General features: G+C 36.7%; 1 protein-coding gene across 2 annotated transcripts in view; it reads right to left on the bottom strand.

The window, feature by feature from the left end:
* dmap1 (DNA methyltransferase 1 associated protein 1) overlaps positions 1-19,800 on the bottom strand; it is an 88,584-nt gene that overhangs the window by 46,910 nt on the left and 21,874 nt on the right. For both annotated transcript variants that reach the window (XM_051933144.1, XM_028811265.2), the window contains exons 3-6: positions 18,706-18,797; positions 15,713-15,908; positions 5,066-5,224; positions 3,776-3,943 (exon numbers count right to left, since the gene is read on the bottom strand). In XM_051933144.1, the coding sequence (XP_051789104.1) occupies positions 3,776-3,943; positions 5,066-5,224; positions 15,713-15,908; positions 18,706-18,797 (615 nt within the window). The remainder of the gene's footprint in view (positions 1-3,775; positions 3,944-5,065; positions 5,225-15,712; positions 15,909-18,705; positions 18,798-19,800) is intronic.

Here is a 19,800-nt window from a genome sequence, read left to right as displayed (position 1 = left end):
TTAAAAGTAGACACATGAAATTACTAGTGTTGTTAATGAATATTGCTGCTTCTAGGCAGACAAACCCTATGTGTTTGACCAATTCTATGTATTGTTGGGTCCACTCTCGTACAGTACTCTCCATTTCTACAAACCAAAATAAAAAAAAATGTTCAAGACATACAGTAAATGTGATAACTTTTGCCAATGCAAGTACAGAGTGAATCCCTCAAAACCATCCCCTTCTTTAAAGTTCCTCATAGTAACACTGACAAGTCACCACGAACAGTTAGCAGGTGCATTACATCACACTTATAAGAAGGTTATGCAGACGTAGACTTTACAAGACTTTACATAAGTTTTTAAATGTACACCCTTCTCCAAAAAGCCCACTATATTATTAATACAGTCAATTACAGTTAATGTCTTTCAACAGTATTTGTGCATAAAAACCAGACAATTACATACACTTGCGTCTATTAATTCTTCAGTACATACACTTGTGTCTATTAATTCTTCAGTCCAAAGTTTTTAATTACCATTTAGCACCAAATTAGTTACAAATAAAATGTAAGGTCAAAGCAGCCCAAGATCTTTTTGTGACATGTAAACCAGTTCAGCACTTATATCTATCTATCTATCTATCTACCTAAACTTTACTTTCACACAGCATGTGTACATTTATATGGAGTGGGTGCCATCTAGTGGTGGTTCTTGTTAGTATTCCCTTAAACTATTTGCATTTACTGGCCCTTTTGCTTAATAAATTATAAATTTTATAATACTCAAAAGGTGAAGAGCACTGAAGAGAATATCGATAAATTAATAAAACATTGTGAATTGAAAGTACATTTGATAGTTTTTTCATTAATAAAACTACCATTACTAAAATATCTGTAAACCTGAAGAAATTGCTTACCCTGCCTCCTATTTGTAGTAGAACTAACACTGTACACTTTAAAAAGTCTTGCAGCAGCTGAAAAAATGAAAGCCTGTTCTAAGCACAGTACTTAAGGATTAATTGTATATCTAGTAACATGTAAATAGCATTGCATATCCTAATTTTGGATTCTTCACTTACAGTAAGTAATAATTCACATTATCCTGGCCCAATCACTGGAAATATATACATATTTACACATGGAAAGCAATGACAGAAGCTTTAAAGTAGAATGAATGTAAATAGTTTAAAAAGACTTGCACACAATTTATTGACCAGAATGAAGGAATTAGGTTTAAAAAGGCTTACTTATACTATACTTACATTATAATGTTTTATGGCAAATGGTAGAACTCATGATACACAAAATACATGATGAATGATAATGCTGTGCCAGACAGTAAACTGACAACCTATTAGATAAGATATCAGTCTGATAAGCCATTTCTGATTTTTTTGCCAAAATTGTAAAAAATATTTTCTAAAAGAGATTTCACAAATAAATATTACACATGAACACCTAAACAATGAGGATTAGTATATTCCTGGCAGGCCACATAGGTAGCTTCAAAATAACAATTACCATTAAAGGCTGTGTGGTGCAGTGGTTAAGGCTTTGGACTTCAAACACCAAGGCTAAGGGTTCAAATCCTGCTACTGACACCGTGTGACTATGAACAAGTTACTTGACCTGCCTGTGCTCCAACTGGAAAAACAAAACAAATGTAACCTGTTGTATCTGAAATGTTGTAAATGGCCTTAGATAAAGGCATCAGACAAAAGTAAACGTAAAGTCTGGGTCAAGAAACCTAGGTCATACCATGTGGATGAAGCCAAAACCCTGAGGTAAAGGGGGGGCATGTAGGCAGCAGAGACGGTGGATGTGCTCTGACATTTGTTCCAGTTGTACTTCAAAGGGTAGTACCCAGTTAATCATCCTGGCTAGTGCAAAGTATGTTATTTGGAAAACTGCACTCAGTTTTCCTATATGGCACAACATGCAAATGAGAATCCTCATTTGGATTCTGTGGAGCTGCACTTAGTTTAAACTCTTGACTTTCATATCCCTCCTATTCAAACTCCAACAAACGAAATAAACCCACTAAACTTTATTAACTCCAACTATAACCAGTAATATTCAGTCAGACAACCTTTTTTTAAAATCAAACTACTTTCACTGTGACTAGATGCGTGTTTTACATATACATTAAAGCTGTCATTAGTGATCAGTTATATGTTTAAATAAATCAGTCATTTAAATGTTGCTAGAAACTGTCATCTCATGTATTTCCAACACATGAAGGTGACAAAGAGAGGAGTCTATCTCAAAACAAAAGTTACAGAATCTACCAAAACATGGCCTGAGGTGGAAGTTGATTTATGACATTTGAGCACTTACTCAATCAAAGGTGGGAAATAAAGATATATTCTTTTAATTGGATAATCACAAAGCTTATAAAAAAGGTGGAAGAGTTCATTTATTTGTAGCAAACCATCAAGCTTTAGGCATTTGCTCAAACCACCACCTCTAAAGTAGTCGTGCCATAATTTTACTGTTAACAAAACACTTTGTGAACTATACCCTTCACGTCATTCTCTAATGCAAAAAACATGTGTCATGTTCATCGGTTTGCCAGGACTATTGAAATTCTTTTTAAAATTTCCTTCTCAAAGCATTACCAAACTATAGTTAAGTTCAAAATGCTGTTGCTAAATAGCTGACATAAACCAAACAAAATGAGCACATCTCCTCTCACCTGCCTCAACTCTACTGACAGCCTATAAGGTGCAGGATAATGCTCAAAACTCTCCTTCTGACTTACATACCCGTTAATTTCAACATCCAAGGTCACCTGTCAACGTGACTTATATTTCACCAATCCATCAGATAACAGGGATTCTTTGATGCTAGCCTTGTAGAAATCCCCTAGATCCTTTTAACTGCTCTTGCTGATTACTCATTAAGCTTTGTAGCACAGACTCTATGGAACTGAATTGCAATGTCTGTTTGTGAAGCTCCATCGGTGGATTCTTTCAAATCTTGCTTAAAGAATCCCTTATCCCTCTCGCTTTTCAACCAACTTGAAAAACCTTCTCTTTTTAGACTGATACACTTCCCTAACATATTAAACAGGCAGTTCTTAACTTGTCACATGCTATAGAGTGCTGTTGTAGTTACTATTAAAATATTTTGAAATATATCTTTGTTTTTGTTTTGCAAAGTGCCTTCTGACTGTGTACTCTATTAATAGTGCAATATTAAACACTGGTTAATACAGAAGTTTCATCATGTAGCTACTTATTTATATTAATATTTATATTAAAAAATGGAAATTGTCTCCCAAAATTTTTAAAACTGAACTAATCTTCTCCATGTACGTATGTGATTTACAGAAGCAATTTACTATATATCCCTGAAATTCTTCTGTATCCTGTCTAGCTTTTTTAAATGAAGTATGATTGCACTTTTAAGAATTGTGTAAAAATAAAAATAAGAAAACTTAACAAGATTTGAAAATGGTTGCAAACTTCTAATAAATGCAATGGGAAATTTGCACATTTGCTTTCAGTCTAACGATAGCTAGAAGCCTCAGTTTTCAGCTTGATCTGCAGGCATTATTAGAATTCCAAGGTGCCTTTTAAAGCTGTGTGTTCAGAGAGTAGCAGTAACAAGGACATTTTCCCTATTATTTACTCCATCTAACGCCAAGCAGAAAACAGCACAATACTAGCCATACACCTTCAAAAATTTCTCTTGGTCAAAAAAAAAAAAAAAACACGAACTAATGAGAAAATAACATTTGATATTAGGAGAGTCTAAAAAAAAAAAAAAAAAAAAACAAAAAAACACCTTACTTGCTCAGGAGTGCGATGATATAGCCTTTCCAACTGCTCCTTTCTGCGTCTTTCATGGCCTGCATCAAACACATAGATTTTTGGATCACTGCCTGATGGTGCACGAATCTTTGTTAGCTTGGCACAAATGGTATAGTAACGTTCCTTTAAATCTTCAACTGATCTTTTCTAAAAGCAAAAAACAAAATATTTCTGATTATAAAATCATATTTTGAGCATACAGTATTCTGAATTATAATTTTCTGAATAAATTTAGATTAATAGAAATATTAAATAAGGTGTAAATCTGATGGTTGACAACGGAGTTGTTTAGTACAACTATGGCAAATATAACCCAAGTTCAATGGCCCTTTTTTTGCAGGTTAATCAATTGTCCTTAAGGGAGCTTTTTCTCTCTGTCATTTGTTAACTTTGGTTTCACATACATGAGACTAACTAAACATTTCTTCACTTTTATATGAACAATTTTCCTTAAATCTGTGTGCATTTCCTCTCTTTTGGTAAAATATCTCCATTCACTTAACCAAAATCAATTCCAAACAAGCTTCAACTTTAATGGCAATTTTCACTTCTGTAAACTAGCTGCTCCTACAATTCAGCTTACTTTGATTTTTTTTTTTTAAATCTGAATTGGAGACTGAAACGTCTTTCATTCTCAGAGTATCCTTGCAATCTCTGCCAAATCTTTGCCTCTACCAGAATTCAGAAACCTCTTATTACCAAAGCACTTCAGAAGCCTAATTTACTGCTCACACATTAGACTTCTGATTATCTATATCACTGGTTAAACAAAGCTAGTTAAGTCCAGCTTCTCATGTTGTGTGAGAAGCCAGTATGGGATTCACTCTCTTCCCCTGGGCAAAAATCAGAATAAACATGTCAAATGAGTGATTATTTTAATTTTGTGTCTAAACAATGAGCATCTAAAAATTATTTTTTTATTGGGAAAGATAGAACAACGGCACTAAGCACTGTACCATCATTCCAACCCTCTACAAAAATTACCTTACCATCAAACATAACTGCAATCTATGATTTGCTGCAGTCCACTTTGCCTTGCAATTTTGATTTAACCTCCATAGCAGCTCTGCTATTAGGCAAATAACATTTATTCCTCCAATCCCATTCATATTGCTTATCCAGTGCAATATTTGAATTAACCAATTTATTGTAGGCTGTTTTAATATACATCTATAAACATATTTATATTTCAACCTTTTGCCAAAATTACAGATAACTAGAATTTCCTGATAATGATACAGATAATCTTCATTCTTTCCATAAGCTTACCCTAAACTGCTGATGGTCGTAGCGGTCATGAATGACAATAAACCTTTGATCAAAGCGCTTGCAGAGGTCAAAAAGGTGATCCGTCTCTACTTTAGTCCATCCATCGTCATGAAGATACATTTGATACTCCTGTTCAGAATATACTGGAACCTGCACTGTCTGGATAAAAAAGGGGAAAGAAGTGTGTAGTGATGAGCTACAATGCTCATTTTTCAATTGCACACTCGCATAAAATTAAAATCAATTAATCTACACATCAGCCAGATGTTAAGTCATTTTTTTGCTTTAGCTAAAAGAAATCTTTAACTTTAAACATTTAAGGGGTGGACAATAAAACGGAAACACCACATGAAAAAGGAATTTAACTTTGAAATGACTAAATCAAAATTACAAATACAGCTGCAAAGCTACTCATATTATATTAATTCTCAAATACCAGCACGTGTCATCTATAAATTATGTCTGAAATTAGCACAACATGTCTGTTTTCAAAGCAAAGAAGCAAGCATTTGGTGTAAGGAGCACAAAACCCAGAACAGTAAGCAATGGGAAAAAGTAATACAGATGTGATCAGTCATCTTCACCCCATTTCCTGCATCCAGAAGGGTTAATGTTTGGAGAGGAAAAATGATGCCTTTATTCTCCAAAGTCTACTGCCTACTGTTAAATGTGTTGGGGAATCTGTAACAGTATGGGGTAGCCACCTCATGGGAGACGTTAGGTCAGATAAAAACTCAATATGGTTGTATGGCAGCCAAAGAGTATGAGGCAATTTTACAGGACCAGGTGCAACGTACACTGTTCCTTAATGAAGTTTCCCTATTCTGAGACAAAATTGCTTCATACACATTGCTCAACTAATCCAAAGGTAGTTTCATAAATGCCAGGATAAACTCAAGTGACTTCCATAGCCTGCCCAGTTTCCAGATCTAATATACTCTGAACCTTTACAAGAAGTTCTGGAATACAAAGTAGAATTCCACTTCCTTCATCCTTCAAGAATCTGGAGTATTTTCAGAGGTTATGCCAACGAAGCATTTGATGGAATGGGGATGCTTTTTACTGCATTGTCTGACACCAACATTTATGTCTAGGGCTGGGAGATAAAACGGTAATGACAATTATCGCAAAATAACTTTTCCTCAATAGAAATATAAGAGATGGTTGATAGAAAGTCGATAGAATTCATTCCATCCATGTTATGACAAACAATATGAAAAGCCAGTAATAATGAGAATATTGCTGCAACGAACCAATCAAATGGCTGGAATAGCATTACAGCCATGTCAGGTTAGGTTGACGCACACATTTCGGAGCATTGTAGCAGCTGGCAGCAGCAAACAGGATAATGTTTTTCCTGCAGCAGCCATGCACTATGGAGTTAACATTTGCTTGTAAAATGCGCTCAAAATATCACTTGATCTTACAAAATGTGTTTTCCTTGCACACAGACTTGTGGCAGTAATATAATTCCATAGTGCACGCCAGTATGTCTGGAGTGGGAACAAGTTCCCCTGTGTTCCCACAAAGACAGGTAATACAAATAATCTTTTGTACCAACTGAAACAGTATCATCCTTTACAGTATGGACAATGTAAGACTTTACAGTCCCAGACCCAAGCAAGTGCTGTAATAATGGGGATTTCTTATGCCCTTCTTTTTTCATCTTGGAGTAGAGGTCTGTGTGGGACAGATTTTTCAAAATGTGTGCCTGACTACTCCCACAGTACAGCATCCTGAGCCCACCCGGACTTCTCTGTACTAGGCCTCATTTGTTCCGTTCCCGCTCACAGAAACAAATTGCTTCCATCAAGGAAAAAAAAGTCATGTATGGTTGATACTCTTGTTTAACATGATCTTGTATAAATAGGTGAATGAAGGTTTCCCCTCTTGGCCAAGTTGACCTTTTCACTTTTTTTCAACAATTCCGCTTCATCAGTATTAAAAACAGATCTTCCAATGGAATTTAAATAATAATTTCTGAGCACAAGGTTGCATGTCTTTTTCACAGAAAGGATAAAAAAGAGTCTTGTTAAAGCTTTGTAAGTAGGCAAAAAGCTACTCTCCTATATTGAAATAAAGTATGACCTATGTTAATAATTGCTATTCATTCCAGAAATATGTAGAACAGACACGAAAGGTAGGTGCTGTCTCCATACAAGTCACACATATAAGTTTAAGCTTAAAACATACGCTTTTGTAGTCAGCATATTACTAGTAGCTGAACAAACACTTCCCACTTTCTCACAGTACTTTTTGCTTATCAATACAAGCATATTTTAACCAAGCAAAGTATTGTGAACGGGGGGGAGGGCGAGGTGGGGATAGGGGGGTATTGGTTGTAAAGATTTTATTTATTATGAACATGTTCTTCTTAAGTTTGCATATGCTGGATTTATGTCCAAATGTCTGTCGATGATGCTCTCTGGCACGTTTGGTACTGGCCTTAAATCTTACTTGTACATTGTCCCAGTTAAATGTACGTCCTGTTGATTTAGTATGCATGTAGATCAGTGATTGTGAGTCCTTTCTTCTGACGACGTTGCGATGTTTATGTATTGCGATTCTTTTTGAAGTTTGTCCTATGTATACCGCTGGGCAAGAACTGCATGGAATGCTATAAACTGCATTTCGTGTTTCTGCTGTCGATTTCATGTTTTTAGCATTAAAGAGGACCATGCGCAGATTGTTCGTGGGTTTGTGTGCTCTTCTGACGCCTGACTTGGCCAGAATGCGTGCTGCACCTTCAGATACCTTGTGGTGATAAGGAAGTGAGTACCAGGTGGGGTGGGGGTTCTGGTTCAAGTCTATTTTTTGCTGAGTTTTTTTGGCATCTTCTGTGTAAGCTTCAATTAATGAATGTTTTTGAGTATCCGTTTGAAGTGAAAAGACAGAAGAGATAGCGTCTTTCATTCATTTTTGTCTCCTTCGTATTACAATGGGTGTGGACTCTTTTGAATAGAGTTTTAACACAGCTCCGTTTATGAGATACTGGGTGGTTGCTGGCGAAGTGTAATATCTTGTCTGCATGGCATTCCTTACGGTAAACACTTGTGGTCAGGGTGGCATTATTATTTCTTTCAATGTAGATGTCCAGGAAGCTGATGTGTCGGTTCATTTCTTTTTCCATGGTGAATTGGATTGCAGTGAATATTGTGTTGATGTGGTTGTAGAACTCATTCAGCTGGTCATTTTTTTAGTATGACGAATGTGTCGTCTACGTAGCGTATTTAAATTTTGGGTGTGAACTGGGATAGAGCCGCATTTGCAAATCGCTGCATTACCAGTTCCGCTAGAAGTCCTCATAACGGCGATCCCATTGGCATGCCTTCTTTTTGGAATGCCTGTGTCATTCAGAATTGACTTTAAAATTCTGCTTATGGTTTATAAAGCTTTAAATAATCTCGCCCCGTCTTATATATCGGAATGTCTGACACCTTATATTCCAAATCGCAACCTCAGATCCTCAACTGAGTGTCTCCTTAGAATTCCAAGAGCAAAACTTAAAAGAAGTGGTGAGGCGGCCTTCTGCTGTTATGCACCTAAAATCTGGAATAGCCTGCCAGTAGGAATTCGCCAGGCTAATACAGTGGAGCACTTTAAAAAACTACTGAAAACACATTACTTTAACATGGCCTTCTCATAACTTCACTGTAATTTAATCCTGACACTCTGTATATCCAATTCATTATAATAACTATTCATTCAAAATTTGTACTAACCCCTACTCTCTCTTCTGTTTCCTTTTCCGGTGTCCTATTGGTGGTGGCTTGTGCCACCACCATCTACCCAAAGCACCATGATGTTCCAACAATGATGGATGGATTAAAAGCCAGAAGTCTGTATAACCATCAGCATCAAGTGACTCCGTGAGAACCCTAACTACAAAGAGGACTATTTCATTTATGTTAGGTAGAATGCCCAAAGGGGACTGGGCGGTCTCGTGGCCTGGAACCCCTACAGATTTTATTTTTTTCTCCAGCTTTCTGGAGTTTTTTTTTGTTTTTTCTGTCCACCCTGGCCATCGGACCTTACTCCTTATTATGTTAACTAAGGTTGTCTTATTTTAATTTCTTTTTTGTCTTTTATTCTTCTTTTCTTCATTATGTAAAGCACTTTGAGCTACTTTTTGTATGAAAATGTGCTATATAAATAAATGTTGTTGTTGTTGTTGTTTTTGAATGTAGTATTTGCCATTGAAATGAAAGTGAGTTTTTTGGCAGAGTGATATTAAGTGCATTATGTCTTTAGTGGACAGTTTGGTTCTTGTCTCTATGGTGGGGTCACTTTCCAGTCTCATTAATAGTGTTTCTGTGGCCAGATGAATCGAATTTTAAATTTACACCTATTTTATTTATTTGGAATTGACCAAAGAATTTACTTTGTGTTCTCCTGTAAAACTTTTACTTTTTAGTTTTAGATTTTAGTTTTAGATTTAAGATTTTATTTTGTTTATTTGGAGATGACCAACACATTTAGTGTGTACTCCTGTAAAACTTGAATCTTTTTGACTGGTCAGAATAGAAACTTTTTTTATTTTGTATTATCTAATTTATTTATTTGGAATTGGCCAAAGAATTTAGTTGTGCATTTTGGTTTTGTTCTGCTGTAAAATTTGAAGGTTTTGACTGGTCAGAAGTAAGATTTTAGTTTTATATGCCTATTTTATTTATTTGAAATACAGTTGTATAATGTTCTGCAGTACAATTGTCATGTTCAACTTCTGACAGAAAGTAAATATTTAAACCAAAATTTACCTTATGATATCTTCACATCTCACGTAACCCTACTTGTGTCTGGATCGAGTTACTATACTTCAGCTGAGGAGTTAGTTATCTTTTTGGGCATAAAATATAAATTCCTACAGAACAAGGCATGACTGCCCACTAGCATCAATGCTTTTTTCCAGTTGCTATCAAGCCCACTGGCTACCTTTGGAAATAGTCAGAAAAGAAGGGAATCATAAGAGAAGAAATGGTGGAAAAGGCATCCTTCCAAGCAAGAAAAAAAGTTTTCTGGATTACTTACCCAAACCAAACTTGATCATTGCTTATTATACTAAATCTACAAGTTCAATTTTATAGGACCTCTGGGTTCAAATTAATCAGAATAAAAATGTGCTCTTTCCTAATAACTCAATTATATACCATATTCCATTAGAGTAATTTCCACTGACTGCTTAAGAACACTTTGGGTATCTTCTAGAGCTTTTTAAATTCAGTTCCTGCAGCAAGTATCATTAAAGTAATAAGATTAAGTTTACATGGTACAAGTAGACAGTGACATGACATTATCCATCTTGTAACTTTACTACTGGGTTGTGAATACAGTAGACCCCCGCGAAGTCACGGTTCAGAGTTCACACCCTCAGTCATTAGCGGATTTTTCCTTAGAACCTATCTAATAATTGTTAGTGGAAACCGCAAATATCCTCCGCAATTTTTATGGCTTTTTATGTGGCGATACTGTACTGTAGAGAGAACAGGAAGCAACTGTAGAGGAAAACGTGGCTTGGGTTGGTGAAAGTAACCAATAGAATTTGAAACTGCAACTCCCAGCAGTCCCTGCTGTGGCTCCGATTGGTCTTCTGCAGAGGCTGTTGGGGTCAAAAGATGTCAGCGGGGCTTTTAAAAAGGAGGCCGGTGACCAAAAGCAAAAAATAAGTTTTTCTAATTTGTGTTTTAAGTTCCTGTCTGTCTGCCTTCTGTTGGGTTACCTGTACTTATTTGTTTTGTCCTGGATTGTTTCATTTATGGCATCTGGATTGTCTGCCGTCTGCCTGTGTACATGAGGACTGTAAGTGGATTCATGGCCATCCTGCAAAGAAAGGAGCGCTCCTGAACCCGTCCACCCGTCTTCACCATTTCAGGAACTAGCGGTAGGACTATCTTTACATTCCCATTCAACGTGCAGATCTCTGGACTATCTATTTTCATCATTACATTTCATCCGTTAAATGTTTTCATGATTTACTGTGTGTGTTTTGTTTGTGCTTTGTTGTATTTAATGTGTAATCACCGTAAAGGGAACAGGGGTGGTATCGTTGTTTTCATTTATTTCATTTGTTTTCATTACATTCTTTATTTGCTGTTTGATTACCGGTTTGCTTTGTTTTTGTCTCGGTTTGCGAGTGTGTGCGGGTCGGGCCAAGGCTGGGTGCGTCCCTGGAATCTCCACCATAAAAAATAAATAAATCGCCATCTTCTCAACGGTGTGAATATTAGCGGCACCGGACCGCTACAGCATTATTCATTTCTCCTTGCTGCTGATTGACTGTGATGCATCTCCAGCTGAATGTTCTTGTGTTTTCCGTTTTGTTCCTCTTAACCTTTACACCGCCACAACCGGTTATAGTCGTTTCCCAGTGCCATTTGTGAGCATGCAGGAGCTGATCAGTCAGTGCCGTACATTCATTGAGCAGCCAGCTCATGACCACTACCAGCCCACTGTGAGCAGGACGGCTGAATAAACCCCTAGAAGACACGGACGCTCCTCAAAAAAACCCTCTTAAAAAAACGCTGATAGACTACCTTCATATTGCTTCCTTACTTGCTGGGCTTACTTGTGGCTGCTCTGTCGCGTGATATCCTTCTCAACGCAACACTACGCATACTTAAAAGCCTGAACAGCACCTGTCCTTTTTGGCTGATTGCTTTGTTTCTCACTTCTCCTCCCCCAGACATCCTCTGCTCCTGTTGGGGGAGTCCCGCTCCCGTTGTGCTCCCCTATGATGTTTGTCTATTCTTTAATCGAGAACTAACTGCATACTGAGCTCGTTTTACTTCTGAAAGAGACATGTTTGTTTGAAGTGTTTGAATAAAGTTCCTGTCTCTACAATCTCCTGTGTTTCTGTGCAATTCTGTGACCCAAGCATATCACCCTGCAGCCTCACTGTCTCTGGGATTGAGCCGCTGCACTACACTAGCCTGCCAGCATCAGCACTTACCTCTGTGTGCTTGAGTGCAGCCAGTTCAAGCGCAGTTGGCTCGGTGATTTACTGAATTTCATCCATTGCGTCAGTTGCACCTTGTACATAGTGTCCCAGTAGTTTTTTTAAATAGTTTTTACAGTTCATTAGCAGTGTGTAAAATGATCAGTGTTGCAGTAATTGTGATGCTCTTTGCATGAAAAAAAGTGTTCTATTAAAATTTCACTTTTTCTTTGTGAATTGTGATGTTTACTTAAAGTGCAGCAAAAAAGTATTTGGCATCCAGGGATGCATTAAACCCCAAATATGTGGCAGTTTAAGAGTTAAAGCCCCAAGATGCCACTGAAAGGCCCTGCACCTTCTAAGGCTTCTGGCAATGAAAATGCGCTTGCATGAATTACAGTGCATATAGCGGTAACATCAGTATTTTACATTCTAGCACTGTGGGAGACATAGCAGTACAATATACAGGTTTACCTTTACATTCTTTATTTTTAAGTAATGTATTAAGCCGAGTTTGAAATTAAATTTAAAAAAAGTGTTTTGGGGACATATTTAGGGCTTAAACTACAAAAATAGGCATTTTTTTTAACCACATCCAAAATTTGTGGTTTTTCACAATTCACGGGTGTTCTAGGAATGTAACCCCCATGAATTTTGGGGGTGTACTGTATTTGTACTTTGAGACAAGTAGAAGGTAATGTAAGTGCACCTGCCTAACTAGCCTTGGAAGTAATACCATGCTCAAATATTACTCTCTATAAACCTCGCTTTACATTGAAAATGTGTTTGATCAACTATGTCTGAAAACTTGAATTAATTTCTAGTGTACTTTTACTTACAAGTCAGAAACATTGCTAAAAGAAACCTGTACAACTTTGGCAGTAATTCTACACTTAATGTCACAGTACACTACTGCAGACAATCTCAAGGAATCTTGGGAAAAGAAACTCTCTAGTAATAAGCAGGGAATGGAACTTGACTATTCATATTATGCATTCTTCATCAATCTGTGCAAAACATGCTGTAATTCAGATTAAAATTGTGCATTTTTTATATCTTTATACACTGAAGTAATTGACTGGGCCAAAAGTATGAACAATGCTGTATGGCCTTGCAATTTCACATGCTATGGGGTTGTTTTACTTTTTGTAACATGGAAACGGAGTTAATAAGTAAACTACCTAAGGACAATGCTCAAGAGCTCAATATCATTTTCAACCCAGTGTATATAAACACCACCAAAATCATTTAGTTACTTTCATTTCAAGACATTAAAAATACTACATCAGCTCAAAAATTGTCAAGTTATACGCTTAAATGTAGAAACAATGTGTTATGAAATTTTACATGCAAGAAAGAAGTTTTGAAGTGTGGCAGTTATACAGGCAGTCCTCGGGTTACGTATGAGATAGGGACTGTAGGTTTGTACTTAAGTTGAATTTGTATGTAAGTCGGAACAAGTACATTACTTTAATAAATTCTATTGTTGACTGACTGTATCCAAGTGTTCTGCCAATGAATGATGGAGTTTCACCTCTCTCTGACCTTTTTATTATTTTTACCTTATTTTCAATGGTGATGGTTCTTCTCTTCTTTACTGTATCACCAGCACTTGCATCAGATTTGTGTTTCAAAGACATTCTTGAAGGGTGAAGACAAAAGGTTAAGATGAGCTCTTCGGCACAGCACTGTACATGTTATCACAGCAGGAAGGCACCAGTCGTCAACACGTCTGATGTACTGAACAAGAGACAACTTCCTGCTATGTACGTACCTTGTTTCCCCAAAAATAAGACTGGGTCTTATATTAATTTTCCCTCCAAAAGATGCGCTAGGGCTTATTTTCAGGGGATGTCTTGTTTTTCCATGAACAAAAAATCTACATTTCTCTCTATTATAAAAAAAATCTTGGAAGGCTTAGAAGGAGATGATACGTGATTTTCTCTGAGACACTTTAACGACACACAAGACAAGGCAGTGACACAAAAGGACAACTGCTGCACAGGCTTTTAAATGATCGGCACGCAGCATGACAGCGGCTGATCCGACAGTGTCTCCTTAGCGTGCGTTCAGCCAAACCACCCCCCCCCCCCCCCAAAACACAAGCGGCAAAGATGCGAAGTGGCTGGTGTGCAGGGTGCCCCGGGGGGGTGGGTGAGTGAAGCGAGCCGGGGGCACAACCCCCTAGTATTCTGGAACAAAAATCTACATTTATTCAAATACAGTCAATTTCTTGCAACTCCATTTCCTTTAGAACAATTGCCCACAATCTCTCATGTCTAGCAATAGAACTTTCCTTAAATAAGTACCTCTTGTTCATGTGGCCTGCTTGCAGTGCATTCGAATATCCAACTTCTTCTCTTTGCAGAAAGCAGTAAGATTTTTGCCCTGGGACTACTCCACAATTCCTTTCTTATACTCGACAGAATAGCTCTTTCTTTTTGTACTCATCTTGTCTTGTCAGTGGATCAAAATACCGGTATTATTTCCTGTTCGTCTGTATACATACGGTAGGGGTAGGCGTTTATCACTCATTCAAAGTTGCCTGCGCGGGACTGTAACTAGGGCTTATTTTCGGGGAAACACTGCAACAGTACAAGCAGGCTTGCTATTGAGAATGAATATGGGCGGCGAGGAGCAGTTCATCACCAGCCCACTTCACAGTCACCTCCACTACAGTATGCTGCCTGCTGCCGAGAACGAACACGGTGCAGCCAAAGGCGCGTAGTGAATTGCCCACCACCGCCCCCATTCAACAGGCAGCCATCCGAGGCACACTACAATGCCCCCCTCCCCCCGTTCAACCTCAATGGCCTCCGTTCAGTCACAACCGGGTAAACGCTTGCAGCTTTATCAGCCGCCCACAGAGAACGAACGGGGCAGCCATGTGTGGTGGGTGGGCAGTGAAAGCACTTGCCTCCGGGAGTCGCCCGAGGGACACAACACTACACTGCGCGAGCAGCGAAATCGCCCCCCTCCAGCCACCGCTTGCAGCGTCCCCCGGCCAAAGATGACGGAGTGGCAGTTACTGAGGCCCCATTCGTAAGTCGTAGGTCGGATGTAACCTGGGGACTACCTGTACTTAGTAATCATAATACTGGAGAGTGGCTATATGCTGCATGTTGATTAGCACGTGCAAGAAAGAATTTCACTGGAAACTGTACACATGACAATAAGGACCATAAAAACTATACAATTTGAAATATGTATAAAAAATAAGAATAATGCCATTCTGAAGGCATATGATGGCCCTAAGCTTTAGTCCTGGAAAGGTTTATCTATTGATAGATGTTTCACTTATTTTGTCCATATTCTGCATTTGCAACTGTACATTACTCAACCCAAGCAATTACTGGAATATAATCCTTAATAAATTAAACAGTAAAAATATTTTGACTGAACAATTACTTTACTAACTTCTACAATGTCTTTACCATCGGTTAGATATTTTTTTTGTAAGACAAATTTGTAACAAACCCTTACAGTAAGTCACAATACAAAAAAAAATTAGAACAATAAAGGACTGGTAAGCCATTTTTCTAGTAATACAAAAACAATAATTACAAGTTTTTAACGATGCAATAATAAAACGAATTATTAAAAATTGCACCTGCTATTGAACATGGAACATGCATTGCCCAAGTTTCATAATGTTATACAATAGACAGCATGCAATAACAGAAGTTCACAAAGAAATGTAAGGAACTATTGCCTACTTTATTAAATCTGGCAAATGGGTAATCCTTCCCTTCATCAGCCAAGCGCCTCCAATGGTAAAATATCGCTCCGTCTTTCCGCGCTGGGTTTGTGAAAGGCATCCACTTCCATGGCCGCACTTTTTTACATCCAAGCTTGGCTTTCACTGTACGATAGCCCTGTGTTGTGTCACTAGGTAGTAATGGAGGTGCATCTCTGCAAATATTAAGATATTTAACATGACAGGTATAATTACTGATTTAAACATAAATAAAAACATTGATTCAGTCTTCTTCAAATAAAGTGGTTGATACTTATACAGTTTTGATTTACCAAGACAAGTTTTCAGCTGATACAAGATTGCTTTAACACAATGTTTTGCACTAGTGAAACATCAGTAACAGACTCTTTTCTTGGCATACCCCCTCGGAAAATGTAACATTGGAAAGAGCCTGACTGCTAAACAATGACTTTAACAAACACTTTAAATGGAGCACAAAAACACTTCACATACTGCAAGTCAACTGTACAGCCTCAAAGCAATGTGTTGTTACCATGGCCGAAAAATTGTGTTAACAAATTAAGATTTGTGCCAACGACGCATCGTCAGCTAGTCCAATATCACTCATCAGTTCTTGGCTTTGTCATTCTTCACCATTTATGTTTTGGTAGTACAGTAATCTTCAGACATGTGAAAATATACAATTCAAATGTGCCTATTCTGTTATGTTACATGTGTATGTTCAAATGGCATATTGGTTGTTCAAGATATATACATAGTACAGCTGGCTCTACATTTAAGTAAAGGTGGCATAAACTATTCTGAGGCAATTAAGGCTATGAGGCCTCCTTACTTCAGAGTTTTGACTTTAACTTCAAAAAACACTGAAAAGAGTACCAACAGCCTGTTGTTCATTCTCTGATAAATTCAATCCAGATGGCATTCTGTGGCATTGTGCAGAAAAAAGGAAGCAGTCAGGCCAGCAATTTTGCAAAGCAACTACTTGTCAAATTTGGGAACTAGATTACATTTTTAAATGGACGGGGAGTTTCTCCCATATATTATAACAACAAAATAGATGTTTATATACTGTGGGAATTAAGCATGGTGAATATTTCAGAAGGAATTATATATGAGTAGCACTGACTTTTTTTAATTTATCATAATATTTTCACATAATAAATTTATATACTGTATAAGAATTTTCTTTTCAAGGTATTGAAAAATAAATTAATAAATAAAATATCTTTTCAGCATGCTTTCATTTACAACTTCATATTTACAAGAATGTTTTAAAGTTGCATTTGTAAAAAGACTTCAGATTAAGTATGTTGACTGGTCATTTTGTCAGGAGTCTGGTATTTGTTGTTGTGAGGTGGAGTGTATGTTTCTATTTGTTCATTTAGAAAGATGACACTGATTAATGACAGGTAATGAAAATGATCTTTTATTGAAAATCAGACTGTTGTTTTGTTTTCAAGTTGCCCCATATACGGTATTAGATATTTGCTATTGTTTATGTCTTTAGACTTGTTCAGAAGTGAGGATAACAAAACTAGACACAACTTCAATAATTACATAGTTGATTAAATTTACTTAAAATTGTAGACTGCATCACAGTCGCTTCACTCTAATATTATTCAAATAAGGGCCACATTTTCTTTCACTGCTTTTGTAATAACGTAAGCATTTTTCAGAGGAACATGGCATATAGACCAGCTCAATTATTTACAACTTTATACTAACCATGATTAGAGTCATTTAGATTGAAATGATTCTTTATTTTTAATTGCCACAGGCCAGCTAATTAATAATATTCAGAAGATTAATTTGAAGACTGAGCCTAGGACATATTATTAAGCATTAAGATAAAAATATATACTGTATATTTTTTTTTAAACGTATATTTTTTTTAAAGAGAGACCAGTTACCAGTTTAGCTATTTCATTACATTCAGCTATAAAGGATTTTTAAATAAAAATGTGCAATTCATAAAATGCTGCACTAAGTTATAATATTAAAACTTCACATCTTCTGTACAATTCATGAATATCACAATTAAAACTAGTTAAAAGAAGAGAACAATAACTTGTTTTTGGTAAACTAATGTTATTTTCAAATGGCACAGGTCACCAAAGAACCTCTGTCATGGTCATATTCATACGCAAAAAGTTTACTTTCAAGGCAGCAACCAGAAATTAGTGTCAGAGACTAAGCTAAATTGTTGACAGCAATCAGGATGACAAGACAAGAGGTGGGTCAGAATCTATTAAAACCTCATAAGTCAGAGCAAATATTCAAAGTTTTTACAGCTAGGGAACACTGCCTGAAAGGAGGTGCCAGCTGCATATATAATAACTCTATGAGTAACATGCCAAAAAGAAACACAAACCATGAAGTTGTTGTGGAAGTGCACAAGGCTGCAACAATGGTAAAGAGGATCAGACAAAACTGGATGAGGCCGTAACTGTTGGGCTGAGATTGTAATGTTCAGAAAAAAGCAGCATCTAGTGGATTGTGTTCAACAACTGCTCCAACAAAACAGGTACAACACTGAATAATTAATTGAGTAAAATAACAGAAAGCCTCTCATATGGTTCAAAAGATTGGAACAACAGCTACTAAGAAAAGACAGATTCACAGCTGTCTGGGCTTTGCTGGCCTTAAAAAATATGTCTCAAACACTTCAACAAAAAAATCAAGAAAAAGAAAAGAATCTCTTCAGTTCTTCTTCTTTCAGAAATATCACAAGGGAGGAGTGCCCACTAAAAACGTTACTGATGTACAACATTGTGAACGCCAAAATATAACTACACCAATGTTCAGAAAATGAAGTACAGACAGAAACCACAAAATGTTCCCAGCCCAAAGTCCTAACAGCAAAATCATAAATGAGTTTTCACTGAAATTTAATTAAAAAGGGACACCATTTGCTATATTTACTCATTATAAATTATCACAGTCATATGAAAGATAAAGAGGCAAATTTTGGTTATTTTTCTCTATACTTACTTCTTGTCAGAATAAAGAAGTGCATAAACTTCTCTGTGCATGCCCTCTGGTCTTTTAAATGTCAGGGTCTCAGTAGATTTTTTTGACTTTTTCTAAAAATAAACATATTTCAAAGGTTATAAAGAATTGTAAAATTGAATAACACATTACTTTTTTAAAAAAAATATCATTATATCTGCAAAGTCTAAACAGTAGTGTAATTAGATTCCAATATGGGGAGTATTATTCATCATCATCACCAGTTAAACTGTCATTTTTCTGGTTTATTAGGTTAGCTAGATGCAACTTAAATCTTCTTCCTCTGCTCGTCACATTACTAGAGACCCATTCCTTTCAAAATATCCAACTCCAATTTTGCCTTCGTTGGTCACATCTCCCCGCTTCCATGTTGGTGCACCTCTCCACCCAATCATTCTCTGCTTTTTGTTCGTTTTTTCCTCCACATGCTCAAACCACCTTAGTCTGTTTCTCTCTAGCAGAACACCTATTGTCTCTACACCAAGTCACAACATTTGCCTTCTTTTCACTCCGTGACATTCCACGCATTCTTCCAATTATTCTCATCTCTGTTCTTATTAGCTTTGCTTCATATTCATCTTTCTTCATCCATATCTTCTACGAAGAGAGCATCATACTACTCATACACGGCTTCCATAGACTTTACACTGTAATGCCAGCTAGACTCCTTTAGAAGTCTTTGCATGGAAGCACATAAAGCAATATATTGATATTACAAGTAAAACTGACTGTGTATGTCTGTTGCAACATAAACAAAGACACTTATAAAGACAAAGACTTTAAAATTTGTTATGATATTCAGGAAGACTGTGGGCACTGCAATGGATTGCTTGACCAAAATGGGTCATAAATGAACTCACAACTCTGAAAATGCACTACACAGTTTTTTATTTGGACATGACAAGTTCAGATGGGTAAATGCAAACATACAATTCCAAATGACTGAATTAAATAAGTTTTTAAAAGGAACTGGGCACAGCTGTGTATTTTGCCATAATTAGTAAAGAAAAATAATGAATAAAACATACATTATGGCTTATTATTTGTTTATTTCCTGAGTGAGTTATCCAAGACCAA

Source organism: Erpetoichthys calabaricus, chromosome 10 (genome assembly GCF_900747795.2).
Source record: "Erpetoichthys calabaricus chromosome 10, fErpCal1.3, whole genome shotgun sequence".
NCBI classification, from domain to species: Eukaryota; Metazoa; Chordata; class Cladistia; order Polypteriformes; family Polypteridae; genus Erpetoichthys; species Erpetoichthys calabaricus.
Note: the sequence above shows the minus strand (reverse complement) of the source record. Positions and strands in the feature narration are given on the sequence as shown.